Here is a 12,956-nt window from a genome sequence, read left to right as displayed (position 1 = left end):
ACAGGCATTTTTGGAGGAAAACTATAAGACAAACTTGATATAAACAAGAGTTCCAGTGCTATTTGCCCAGAGTTCAACGTTAAGGAATAAACAATATATACTACATAAGGTGTTTTTTTAAACAGAAATATATGTGAAAACAAGATTATGGACTCATTAGTTGAGGAGAATACTAGGATCCACAGTTTGTAGGAATCTAGTCCTCTATTTTTCCTAGGAGCTCAGGATTTATCCCTTCAGTGTTCACAATGACTCCTTAACATATAACTACTAAGAATAATGAGAACTAACTGCAAATCCATGTCTGGAAATATATTCTTTTGGCAGCATGGTGGTGGGGATAATATATTCTTAAGTAAAATATAAAACAACCCAAAGTAACTGAAGAAGTTCACCAGACCAAAGTTAAAATTGGGAAAACAACCTAAATGTAATTTACACTACAGCAAGTATAATATAGAAAGTATACATAGAGAGAGGGTGTAAAAGGACACATGTGTACTGAATACAACTAAATAAACACTAAGTATACTCAAGGAAAAGACCAAAAGGAAAGGCCAGGTATAAAGCAAACAGTTCTGCTATAGTTGTATGCTTGTTTTTTGAGATTGTTTTGATATTCTATAAATAAAGCCTTAAACTAATACTTAACTTCTCAAAACAAAATTAAGTAAAATACAGTAAGACACTCTAGAATGTGAGAGAAGTATAATTTGGCAGAAAAACCTGGTGTCTAACATGGTACAATCAGGAGCTAGAGTAAGGCATGTGCTCTCCAGTCTCTCAGACCTTTCTCCCCCTCCATGCCCCTTTCCTGACTTAAACCTGGCTTCATTCACTTTCTAACAATTGCTTCTACCTATATATCAAGTTCTACAATACTGCACTAATGTTTGCTCCGACATTAAGGAAGAATTAAATTTGATTCACAGAAACACCTAGCTGCAGTATAGTGCAGTGAAAGGATGTTTGGACAGTCTGAAAACAGAAGTAAACAGTGAAAAATTACAAACAGAAACACAGAAAAACAAAAAATGCCAATGAGAGGTTAAGGATGCATTTCTTATAAAAATGTGAATCACCGTACCCATTGAGTCACATAAAGTCTAGTTCTTAAAATACTTATTAAAAGTAGAAAAAGACAAAAGTTCTCATAATTTTAACTTCACGTTACTCTGACTTTCTACCATCTTACATAGCTGTAGGACTTCATGACATGGCTCTTAAAAGGTATTTCCATGCTGGGGTTGTGGCTCAGTGGCAGAGCACTCACCTCGCATGTGGGAAGCACTGGGTTTGATCCTCAGCACCACATAAAAATAAATTAATTAAAGGTATCATGTCTATCTACAATTAAAAAAAAAAAAAAAAAAACGGCATTTCCACTTGTAGTCTCAATTTAGTCTCACAACAGCCCTTTCAACAAATTGAAAAACTCAAGATCTGTAGAAGTTGCATGACACGCCCAAGGTGACTTAAGTTTGTTCCCAAGCAGAGACAGAAACCACAGGTCTTACCCAAATCCACTGCTCTGATCACCAAAAAGAGCTACTTTGTATATGACACTATTTAAGTTTCTACACTACCTGGTCAAAAAATCAAAAACAAACAAACAAAAAAACAGCTAATTTCCCTCATTTTCAAGTGATTAGGAACTTCAGATTTATAAGACTTGGGAGTCTGTAATTTACGGATTTTATCCAAAAATGAAAGTCTGGTCAAACAACTAAATGAGCTCATTTTAATTCAGTCTCACTGTTATACTGTCCTACGCTCAGGTATCTAAACAAATTTCTTCTACTCAGTCTTCAGAATACCTGATAACACAGCTCAGCCAGTTGAGGAGATTCTCGAACTGCCACTGGACCTGTTCTCCCATCTGTTCCTTTTTCCAGGATGTTTAGGATGGCATGCAGGCACGTCCGAGGGCAACCTAACACTCCTACATGAAACCAAAAGAACATTCAACTTTTCTTGTAGAATTTCTGCATTAGAAATCTCTTAGCCTGTCTTTGTAACAAATTCTGTAAACATGCAAATAAATGCACTGCTATAAAACTCTTCCAAATCTGATACACAAAATTAATAACTAAGACCAATTCTCTAAACCTCCATTTACCTACTTCCTCTAAGTCCTAAAGATTGACCCATCATATTATCTTTCACTTATCTGTTTTTTTCAATGAATTACCATATGAGCACAAATTCAGTAAGAAACCACTCAGATACACAAATATAGCAACAAACAAATGCCCATATGTCTTATGGTTATACCTGGATCCTGTAAGTTTGTGGTACTGACAGGTTTCTTCAATTCAAAGCCCAACAAGTAGAGAGCAAGACTGGGTGGATTGCGTTCCAGAGAGGTGATGAGAAGATTCAAGATGTGGATTCTTGTTTCATGATGGATTACAGCTAATTTCTTTTCCATTTCTGATCCTTAATGTGGAAATCACAACATATTATGAAACAATACCAGGTTAACAAAAATCAAAAATAAAATTACAATATGAGCCAGGCATGGTAGTGGAACATGCCTGTAATTCTAGCAACTCAGGAGGCTAAGGTAGTTCAACTTCATCCCAAGTTGAAGGCTAGCCTGGGCAATTTAAGAGACCCTGTCTCAAAATTTAAAAAAATATAAAGAACTGGGTATGTTGCTTAGTAGTAGAGGTTATGACAAAAGTTTCCCTAATCTCCATGTTCATTTTAGATTACCAGATTAGCCATTATAAAGGTCTGATTTATTTAAGAAAGAATCCTAAAGCATGGTGGTGCATGCCTATAATCCCAATAATTTAGGAGGCTGAGGCAGGAGGATTGTTGAGTCTAAAACCAGCCTCAGCAACTTAGTTAAGCCCTAAGCAACCCAGCAAGATCCTGTCTCAAAATAAAACATAAAAAAAGCCTTATACACTTATTCTAGCAAATCCTCAATTTGTCTTATATCACCACTAGACAGTTAAAGAGTTCCAGATTTTATTCTTTATGTTAAGCATACATATAAAGTAAAAAATAGCCGGCCATAGTGACACACACCTGTAATCCCAGTGGTTTGGAAAGCTGAGGCAGGAGGATACCAAGTTCAAAGCTAACCTCAGCAATTTCACAAGGCCCTAATCAACTTAGCAAGACCCTGGCTGTATATATATATATATTTTATATTTTTATAAAATATAAAAAGGGCTGGGGATGTGGCTCAGTGATTAAGTGCCTTTGGGTTCAATCCCTCATACCAAAATAATAATAATAATAATAATAAAAAGCAAAATAAAAAATAAGGATGTTAGATAATCTGAGGCATACCCTCTTCTAGACGTACAAATTCTTCTGTATCTTCACTATCCAAACACTCCACAAATCCAGCCATCAGTTTCTGGCTTACACTCTAAGGTCATATAAACAAACAAACAGAAAAAAAAGGATAAATTAATAAAATGTTTCTAAATATTAGAGAAACTATGATAAATATGGTTTAACTATAAACATCTGTCTGGAAAAAATAGGCAAATCTACTCCAAGTAAAGTTTGTAGGTTTTAGATTTTGGTTATATTTAGAAAACTCAATTCCTTAAATTTTTTTTAAGTTAGCATTCTTTGGAAATAAACTAGTAAAGATTTTAAGAAGTTATTGACTCTAAAACTTTTGCTTGCCTAATTTTCCTTCCAAAAAATCAAATTATTACCTTAAAAATAACTTTATATTGTTGTTTCATGATGTCTTCATTGTATTTTCAGTGTTCTGAGATCTTAACCAAAATATAAAATTAAGATTCTCATCTTCTTTCTAGAAACGCATCACCTAACTTATATGTCCTGACTGATTTCTCCTTTAGAAATCTAGCAGGATGTTAAGATGGATTCAATAATTTAAACTGAGTGTCAGCAAGCCAAAAATCCCCTGATTATCCCATAATTCCACAAATCCACAGATTAGACATATATGCATATAAATAGTGCTGCTCAACCTGGGTAGTACCACCAATCCACAGGACACTGTGGATGTGGAGCCATTTTAAGTTACTCCTGACATGTAGTGGCAGGGGAACCAGTGATGTTAAAGGTCTAGCAGAGTGTCAATTAAAGATCTGTCCCACCCAAAGCGAAAATGCTAGAAGAACTCCTGTTTTAAAACACTGTGAAGAAGGACAAAATCCTTTAGCTAAAGGAGTGATTTCTGAAGTAGAGATACAATAAGATAAATGTCTAAAAAGGAAATTAAAGGAGTCCCTAATAGGAGTCTATTCAGTGTATAGAAACACAACTATTATGAATTGAATAAAAACACTCTACAGTGTAACATCACATGAAGTGACACAGATGGGTTCACCAGACAACCACAGATGTGGACAGCTTATAATAGTTAAACACATTCAGAAATATAGAGGCTCACTTAGAATAGAAGCAACTAATAGGATGAGACTAAAAACAAACAGAAGTTGTGTCCACAAATTCCATCATTTTACATGTGCTTAGAGTAGAGCCATTTTGAAAAAATATTTTTTAGTTGCCAATGGACCTTTATTTTATTTATTTATATGCAGTGCTGAGAACCGAACCCAGTGCCTCACACATGCTAGGCAAGCACTGTACTACTAAGCCACAACCTCAGACCCAGAGTACAGCCATTTTGTAAACTACAGGGCCACATCCTATGTATAGTGTATGTAGTATACCTGTGACAAGTACAACCAAGTACTTATTCTTGGAGAATTTTTCCACAAACAAGAATATGGTTTCTCCATACATACTGTGATTTCTGTCAGAATGCACCAAAAACAACATCAGTTACCTGGTCATGTGTGAAATCTCCAACCAATTTTATTTGAATATTGGAGTTGCAAGAGATACAGCAGAGGATCTTGGCACTTTCAAAAGCCAGTTCTGGATTAGTATTACCATGATACAGGTATCTTTAAAACAATAAAACGTTGGATTAACAATGTGATCAAACTTGGTTTCCCATCATTTCACTAAACAAAGTTTAGAACCAGGGATTCCCCAACCCATAGAGCACTTTGGGGTAAATCAGAAAAAGATATCCCCTTCTAGTTAGGAACAGCCTGTCTTAGGTTAAATTGTGTCCTTCCAAAATTGCTATGTTTAGACCTAGTAGGATATTAGCATACGTAGCAAATCAAGTAAAGATGAAGTCACTGAAGAAGGCCTTAAAGACTGGTGATCTAATAGAAATTGGGGATTTGGACACTCAGATCACCATGTGAAACTCAAGTGAGAGATCGTGGTAATGCTTCTGTAAGCCATAGAACACAAAACCATCAGAAAGCTATGATACATGTATGGAGAAAGATGTTTACTTCCTATCCAGCCCTATTCTACAACACCCAGTTACCAGGCAGAAAGCAAATAATAATGTGTATTTCAACCTCAAATATTTTTAGGATACAGAATTAGGGAGGAATTTTGAGATTCAGTTACTAAAATCAAAAGGGCTAGAAAAAGCAAGATTAAAAGGCCAATAATAAGGGATGCATTAAAGATCCAACAAGATTTAGAAATCAAAGTTAAATGCTCATCTGATTCATATCATCATTTCTCTACCTATGAATGTAACTTACCTTGCAATATTTACTACATTATCTGCCTTTTTAGTTCTGGGATTAATTCCCTGCAATAGCTGTTCTAAAGGAGAGACTATGAGAGCCAGCTGACTCTCTCTTAGAAGATCCATGAAGAGATTTTCCTTTTGCAGAGTAAGGTTGAGAAGTGCAAGGCAATGCTGCACTGCTTTCTCCAGGTGTTTCTTCCCTGAAACCCAAAAATGAAAGTTAAAGCCAGGTGCAGTGGTGCACACCTGTTATCCCAGTGGCTCAGGAGGTCAAGGCAGGAGGATCACAAGTTCAAAGCCAGCCTCAGCAACTTACCAAGTTACCAGCCTCAGCAATTTACCAGCATCCCAAGCTTAATTTAAGTTTAAAATTTTACCAAGGCCCTAAGCAACTTAGCAAGACCCTGTCTAGAAAAAAAAGGGGGGGGGGAGTGGGTGGGTGGGTGGTGGTGGTGGTATACAGGTAATATAGCTCAGTGGTAAAATATGCTATGTTCAATCCCAGGACTGGGGAGAAAATACTGTCATTTACAGAAGAATAAACTGTTTTTAAAACGTAACGACTTTCAGGTACATACCAGGAAAAGGGGCATAGGTATCAAGCTGTTTAACTCCTTCTTCCAGTAAACTAAGAGCAAGCTCCAACATTGGTGACTCATTCAAAAGATGATACATTAGACTAAAGCCAGGTGGTTTATAGGCTATAATTTCTTCTCCTAGATAGAACACAATAGTTGCAATGATGATGAATTAGTATTTTTGTCACATCCTGGTTTTCTATGAAATCATGAGATGTATAAATTCAATGGGATTTACACAAATGAAGGTAATTTCAATTTAGAGACAGTGACATAAGCTATATAAAGTAGTAACAGTACTATAGACTATAACAGTACAGAGGAGTAATTCCCAAAAGGGAATTCCCATTTCATATAACAACTAGTCACCCATTAGGTTAAATCATTAAAGAATCCATAATGTAGTGCCCTTTATCTTCCATTCAAATTTTACTTTATTTTCTCTTGAACAAAATAACTGAGATGATTAAAATAATGAAACAAAACACTACTTTAGCTTATAAATATAAATTTGAATTTACAGCTATTTATAACTTATAAATTTTATGAGTTATAAATAGCTTTATAAATAGTTGACACCTTGTTTGAAAAGTGACAAATTACCTTGTAACTCCACAAACTGGTCCACAAAATCTTCAAGCTGAGGCTCATAATCTCTGAGCAGTTTATAAAATACCTCTAAGACAACCTCAGCAACTTCCCACTACAGAAAGAAACAAATATTTTAATAACAGTAAAATAGACCAAGGTAGTAGCCTTGACAGGCTTTGTATTCCTATCATTTTTCTCTGAAAAATGAGTAAAGTCCCCTATTATTATTTCCTGCCTCAGCATCCCAAGCTTAAAAGTTTTAAAAGTTCTATACAAATAAGGGGAAAATATTTACATCAAAGGATGAATGTATACAGCAATATACATGGTAAAATTAAAACTTTAATACTTTAAAAATCTATGGCACAGAATTGGCATAAGATTGGTACTGTAGACAGGATGGTTGTTGAAATTATTTTCTTAAAATAATTCTTTCTTATATACTTAATTTTATCAAGGCTGAATTTTGGAATGGGACTACAGGATGACCAATTTTTATTACTTTAAAATTATTTACTTTTTTGTATTTTCCAAAATTTTCAAGAAAATTTATTCAAGTAGAAAGATATATCAACACATGATGAATTTTCGAATTAATACCTATAAACATTGCCTCTAACACACTATATTTATTATTTATCTCAATGCAAACCACTGTTTCTGTGAGAAGCTGTTGTCCTAAAAATAGAGTTCCATAAGTCAGGCTCAAGAAGACTTTTAAGTAAAATAAATTCTAAGAATTGAGGGAAATATTTTCAGGTAAATATGTGGGGGTAGAACAGAAACCAATGACAAAAAACATTTGAGAAGTAGCTACATATGGATGAAAAAGAATAACATCTGGAAAGAACGTGGCTGACTAGAGCTCTAAACACTTAAGTCATTGACCTTTTTAAGAAAAGGCAGATAAGATATTTAAAACAAGTCCAAAAAAGTGTCAGAACATTTTTTTGAAGATACTGCAATGATCAGCACCCATTAATCACCTAAAATGACTTTATTAATGAGGCATGGCTGCTGTTAATGTTTTCATCAGATCAGAAAATTTATGTAAATAAGATAGCTTACATAAAATGTATTCCCTTTCAAATGTGTATTTTTATTATAAGAAAAACAAAAATTATAAAGCAACTGACAAAAAATAAAATTCAGTTATTTGTGATTATTATTAGAAATAAGCTTTTTCGACTGATAGGGCAATGAATAAGCAAACTATGCTACATACAAATAACGAATGTTATACAATAACTAAAAAGACTACTTTCAAAGAATCATTAATGATACGAAAAATATTCATGAAGCTAAGTGGCAAAAAAGGAACATAAAGCAGTCTATTAGCTCAAATGTTATTTAAGTATATATGAATAAAAAAAAGATTAATAATAATCCTCCTTTTGGCAATAGGGTTATGAGTAATAACATTTCTACTTAAATTTTCCAAATTGCCCCAAATTAGCAGGAACTAAACTATTTTTATAATCATTTTGGAACCCCATCAGGTTCCAAAACAACAAACTATAAAAATAAAGCAGATATGTTCCTACAAGATACAGCCAAGGGTATTCTATAAACTAATAAATAGTATTATAGACTAACGTTAATTACATCAGAACCTGAAATGGTCTCTTACATAGCTTAGTGGTTATGAGCTTGGATCTGGAATTAGAGTCCTAGGTTCAAATCCTGGTCCTGGACCTTAAGCAAGTTCCTTAACCTTGCTAAGCCTCTATCTGTAAAATGGGAATATTAATAGTACCTGCCTCAAGATAATACTGGAATTACATAAAATGATATATAAGCTCAGTGGTATCTTACAAGCAGAGTCAATGTGTGCATAATGTCAGTGCTCCCTCAGCCTTCAACCATGGCAGCCACACCTAATGGTTCATAATACTCCTTTTCCCACTATGCCAACACTCCGCAACCCACAAACACTAACAGATAAAATGTGAGCAAGTTTAAACTTCCTTTAATCCCTGAACTAACTCATCCCAATAAGGGAAGTGTGTTTTCAAAAAAGGTATAACATTTGTGGTTCAATTTTAGTAAAAATATGCTCAATTAAGGATCTAAATATCTACATGACTATAAACTCATATAATTTACTGATTCCTAAATGTCAGTGCTTTGATGTTAATGCCCAAACTTATTTCTAATGCACAAAAATTAATCCAAAGACATTTGAGAATTAAGACTAAATTTTACTAACTTTCAGAGGCTAGAATGAATTTACAGCCTCTTTCACCTTGGATAAAAGAAAATGCAACAATAAATGTATAAGGAGAAATAAGTTTTTCTCTGAACATAACCTTTTCAGCTGCTCTTCGGTAAGCTCTTGTGCGGAATCGGAGAAACACAGAATCTCTAAGAAATTGCAAATAAGGGTCAAAGCCAGGGGGCCGAAGACCAGCGCCCAAATTAGAAGGAAATGAGCTCTCCACCAAGGTACTAATAAGCTGGCAAAAGGCCCGAGTCAATGGGTATTCTTCACATCGGGATTCTATTTCATTGAGCTCAACCTTTAAAGAAAAAATAAAGAAAATCTGACAATACAGAACTAACAGCTGTGTAGTGCAGACCATTTTACAGAAATTAATTAATAGTACTATATCACAACAAAAGATAAGTAACAGAAATTACTAATTTTTCACTGAGAGGAAAAATAAAAGTATTATATCAATATAGATGGGTCAACTGAAAGAATTTCAAATTCCCACAATGTTCCAACCTTGAATTAAAAATAGAAATCTTAAATGTTTCTTTAAAAAAAGGAAGAGGGAAAATAGAAACTAAAAGAATTAATTATCACTTCAGGTTAACTCAAGTAACCTAATTAAACTGAGTTCCAATCAAAACTTTTCAGTTTGGATAGCTGCCATGTAACATTCTTTTCCAACATTGAAACATTGAATATTTTGGTTCCTTTCACTTAGTGTTTCATCTCTATTCCAACACTGATCAGAAAACCCTTCAAATGCAAAAACATTAGAATTAAAAACTATAGAAACTTAAATGTTAAGAATAATTTTTGCATTTTTTAAAAAATCATTACAAGTATAAATGAATATAGCATTTAACTAAAAGGAAAACTTTACCTCAATACCAATAGCTTGCCTCTGGCTTGGAACCCTGACGGTCTGCAGTATCTTAAAATAAGAAGTAGATGTTAGGAATGCTCCTCATTCATCAATTCACAATACTTTACTCTCCAGCAATGTAATATCTCATACCTCACCCACCACACCCACACATCTCACACTGTCCATCAGAAATAACAAGGGAGGAGTCCCTCCTGGACTTTCGTTAGCAATTCTGGGAGATTTAGATACAACTTTCAATTTTATGGTGTATAAAAAACTGGTAATTTCTAAGATCAAATAAGAGCTCTGATCAGCAAATTTCCTCTAAGATATTCTGGAAATGAATCTTAAAAAAGTTATTTACAAGAAGAAATCTCACCAGCGTGTAGGACACTGTTCTCTGTCCAAAACCAGCCCTACTTAAACCAAGAAGTTAGCTTACTGAAAATGGATTTCTTAAAGAGATTCTTAGTTACGATGTTGTTCTGATCTTGTTATGGGTCTAAGTATTCTACCATATAGTAAAATTATATTTGTCTATAATTTATATATAACACATGTATAGTAAAACTGTATTTATTCATAATACTTTACTCTCCTGCAAGTCAAGAGTGTACTATCAAGTAAAATACTTTAAAATTTAAAAAAAAAATGTGTTGCTCTAAGGATAGAAATGTCATTGTGTAACTAAGGAGAACAAATTAAAAAAATGAAAAAAAAAAAAAGAATGTCAAAATCCAATTGCATTGCATTTCAGATGTACAGAAGTAAACAGCATGTAGGAATCTGATAAGTACTGGTATACTCATGAATCAAAAAGGGAAGTGTTGCAGGGTGCAGCGGCTGTACCTATAATCCCAGCAATCAGGAGACTGAGGCAGGAGGATCACAGTTCAAAGCCAACCTCAGCAACTTAGAGAGGCCCTAAGCAACTTAGTGAGATCCTGTCTCAAAATAAAAATAAATAAGGCTGGGGATGCAATTCAGTGGTCAAGCATGCCTAGTACAAAAAAAGAACCTGAAGTGTCAATAGTAAGCCAAAAGTGGCCCAGCCTCTCAACACATAGTCCCACTAATTATTGTTTTCCTTTTTTTATAAAGTACAATTCACATCTTTAGGAAGCATATGTTAGAATTACTCTAGAATACTACTTTAAAATGGATGCTTCTGTAAATAATGAGTTATAATGACAGGCTCGTTTATGTTGTATTGCTCCTAAGACAAAACACATATTCCATCTAACAATTTTCTTAGGGATATTTCTATAAGGCATATCCTAATTTTTCTTTTCTACATTATCACATAGAGAATATATTTGATAGAAAAATTCCAATGGAGCTTACATTTAGAGAAACAAAAGACTCCAAATATTATATAACCCATATATTTCCCCTCCCATGTCAGCATAAGTACATTTCCTTAGTGTGCAAAAATAAAAAAATTTCTGCTATATGCCCATTTTAGCACAAAAACTATGTTCCTGGCAATAAGCCTTCGTGACCACCAGTAAGAAGTTCTCTGGTTACTGTTAAAATTTCTGTACAAAAATAGCAAACTTGTGCTGCCCTTTAATAGGAAAACAACCTCCACAGATATTTCACTCTTCTGATATAGGGAAAGATGGATATAGGAAAGAAAAACAGACATTTCCCATTTTAATGTGTTTATATGACTTATGAAGGCTTACAAAAGCTTATCTAGAAGACAGAGAAATTCCATCCACCTATCTTTACAGACATTGAAAAACAAGATCTTCAAAAATGTATTTGAAAAACCAGTCTCTAGTAACCTAATAAACTTACCAATTAATCCAAGAGAAAAACCCAGGCCTATTAGTTTCTGATGCTGTACGTGGCCCCCAAACCATAACTTTCTCATTGAAAAGTCCAAGACATACCGTAAGTTAACATGTTGCTCTTGCTTCTACAGTTTTTTTGAGCTCACTTTCCAAATAATACAAATAAGGGAGTTCATAACACTACCTGAGTGTATTCCAATGACTGCCAGAGGGAAGCAGCAATTTCAGGAGACTTTCCAAAAGCTGCGAGAGTATTCAGTAGTTCAGCTTTGAGAACAGGGGGAATACTACACTGTAGGAGCCCAAGAATCACCACAACAGGGGTCCACTGAGGATGTTCACACAGAGCCAAACGAGCATTTTCACTCTGAGAAATGAACACACACAAAAAAAGACGTCTCAATTTTACTTTAGACACTCTGTTGCCCATGCTGATCTCTAATTCCTAAACTCAAGTGATTCACCTGCCTCAGCTTCCCCACTAGGCTGGAATTTACAGAGGTACATCCCCAAGTTCAGCTTTCCATTTTTAAAAGCTAAGAAAGGAAAATAACCAGCAATCACTTAACTGCTAGCATTTATACAGAGCCCTGACAGATTTAATACATACTAAACAAAGATAAGCCTAACATGTATGCTTGAAGTCTACCAGTGGATCAAATCAAATTGATAGTATGGTCAATGTAAAGAACAGAGAAGAAGCAGCCTATGAAGAACTACTTTTGATGATCCAAGTATGGAAAATAATACTACAGAGATAAATGGTCTGCTAGGGTCTTATAAATATTATCTCAGCATTTTAAATCCTCTCTGGAAAAACATATTATAGTGTAATATCATGCATGAATGAATAAATACTTGTCTTTTTCAGAGGAAAAAATAGACATATATAGTATCAAGTTATCTCTTCATTTTCAATAATATAAATTACTAACTTGACGTTTTGACATTTAATAATATTAATCATGATTAGAAAAACCAAAAAGCTAGAAGATACTATTCCTTTCCTCCAGAGAAAACATCAGCCTGAGCACTTAACTTTGTTCTAGAAGTTGGAAAATAATATTATGAAGATAAGTCTGATTGTAGCTAGTAAAATGCTTTGTTATGGGGATAAAAAATAATAATTCCGTAAATCGCCTTTCTTTTTAATTAAAGTTATTCTCTATGTATGCACACACATTATCACTACATTTGTGCTAGAAAACCTTCTAGAAGGATACATACCTAAAACTCATTCTTACATGCCACTCTGGTTCAGGATATTATTTTCATACCAAGATTATTCCAATGAACAAGGTTACCACAATTTATACCCTCTACCAGGACAAGAAAAGAA

General features: G+C 34.1%; 1 protein-coding gene across 6 annotated transcripts in view; it reads right to left on the bottom strand.

Moving 5' to 3' along the window:
- NUP205 (nucleoporin 205) overlaps nucleotides 1-12,956 on the bottom strand; it is a 69,604-nt gene that overhangs the window by 32,515 nt on the left and 24,133 nt on the right. For all 6 annotated transcript variants that reach the window (XR_014020975.1, XM_081285365.1, XM_081285366.1 and 3 more), the window contains 10 exons: nucleotides 11,802-11,984; nucleotides 9,834-9,884; nucleotides 9,048-9,257; nucleotides 6,751-6,850; nucleotides 6,148-6,285; nucleotides 5,580-5,769; nucleotides 4,793-4,913; nucleotides 3,307-3,388; nucleotides 2,275-2,439; nucleotides 1,818-1,942 (listed from right to left, as the gene is read on the bottom strand). Coding sequence is in view for 5 of the 6 variants with exons in the window: in XM_081285365.1 (XP_081141491.1) it covers nucleotides 1,818-1,942; nucleotides 2,275-2,439; nucleotides 3,307-3,388; nucleotides 4,793-4,913; nucleotides 5,580-5,769; nucleotides 6,148-6,285; nucleotides 6,751-6,850; nucleotides 9,048-9,257; nucleotides 9,834-9,884; nucleotides 11,802-11,984 (1,365 nt within the window). In the remaining variant the exon portion in view is untranslated. The remainder of the gene's footprint in view (nucleotides 1-1,817; nucleotides 1,943-2,274; nucleotides 2,440-3,306; nucleotides 3,389-4,792; nucleotides 4,914-5,579; nucleotides 5,770-6,147; nucleotides 6,286-6,750; nucleotides 6,851-9,047; nucleotides 9,258-9,833; nucleotides 9,885-11,801; nucleotides 11,985-12,956) is intronic.

Source organism: Spermophilus citellus, assembly GCF_964194105.1.
Source record: "Spermophilus citellus genome assembly, chromosome: 3".
Classification (NCBI taxonomy): Eukaryota; Metazoa; Chordata; class Mammalia; order Rodentia; family Sciuridae; genus Spermophilus; species Spermophilus citellus.
This window is presented reverse-complemented; position numbering and strand designations above follow the sequence as displayed.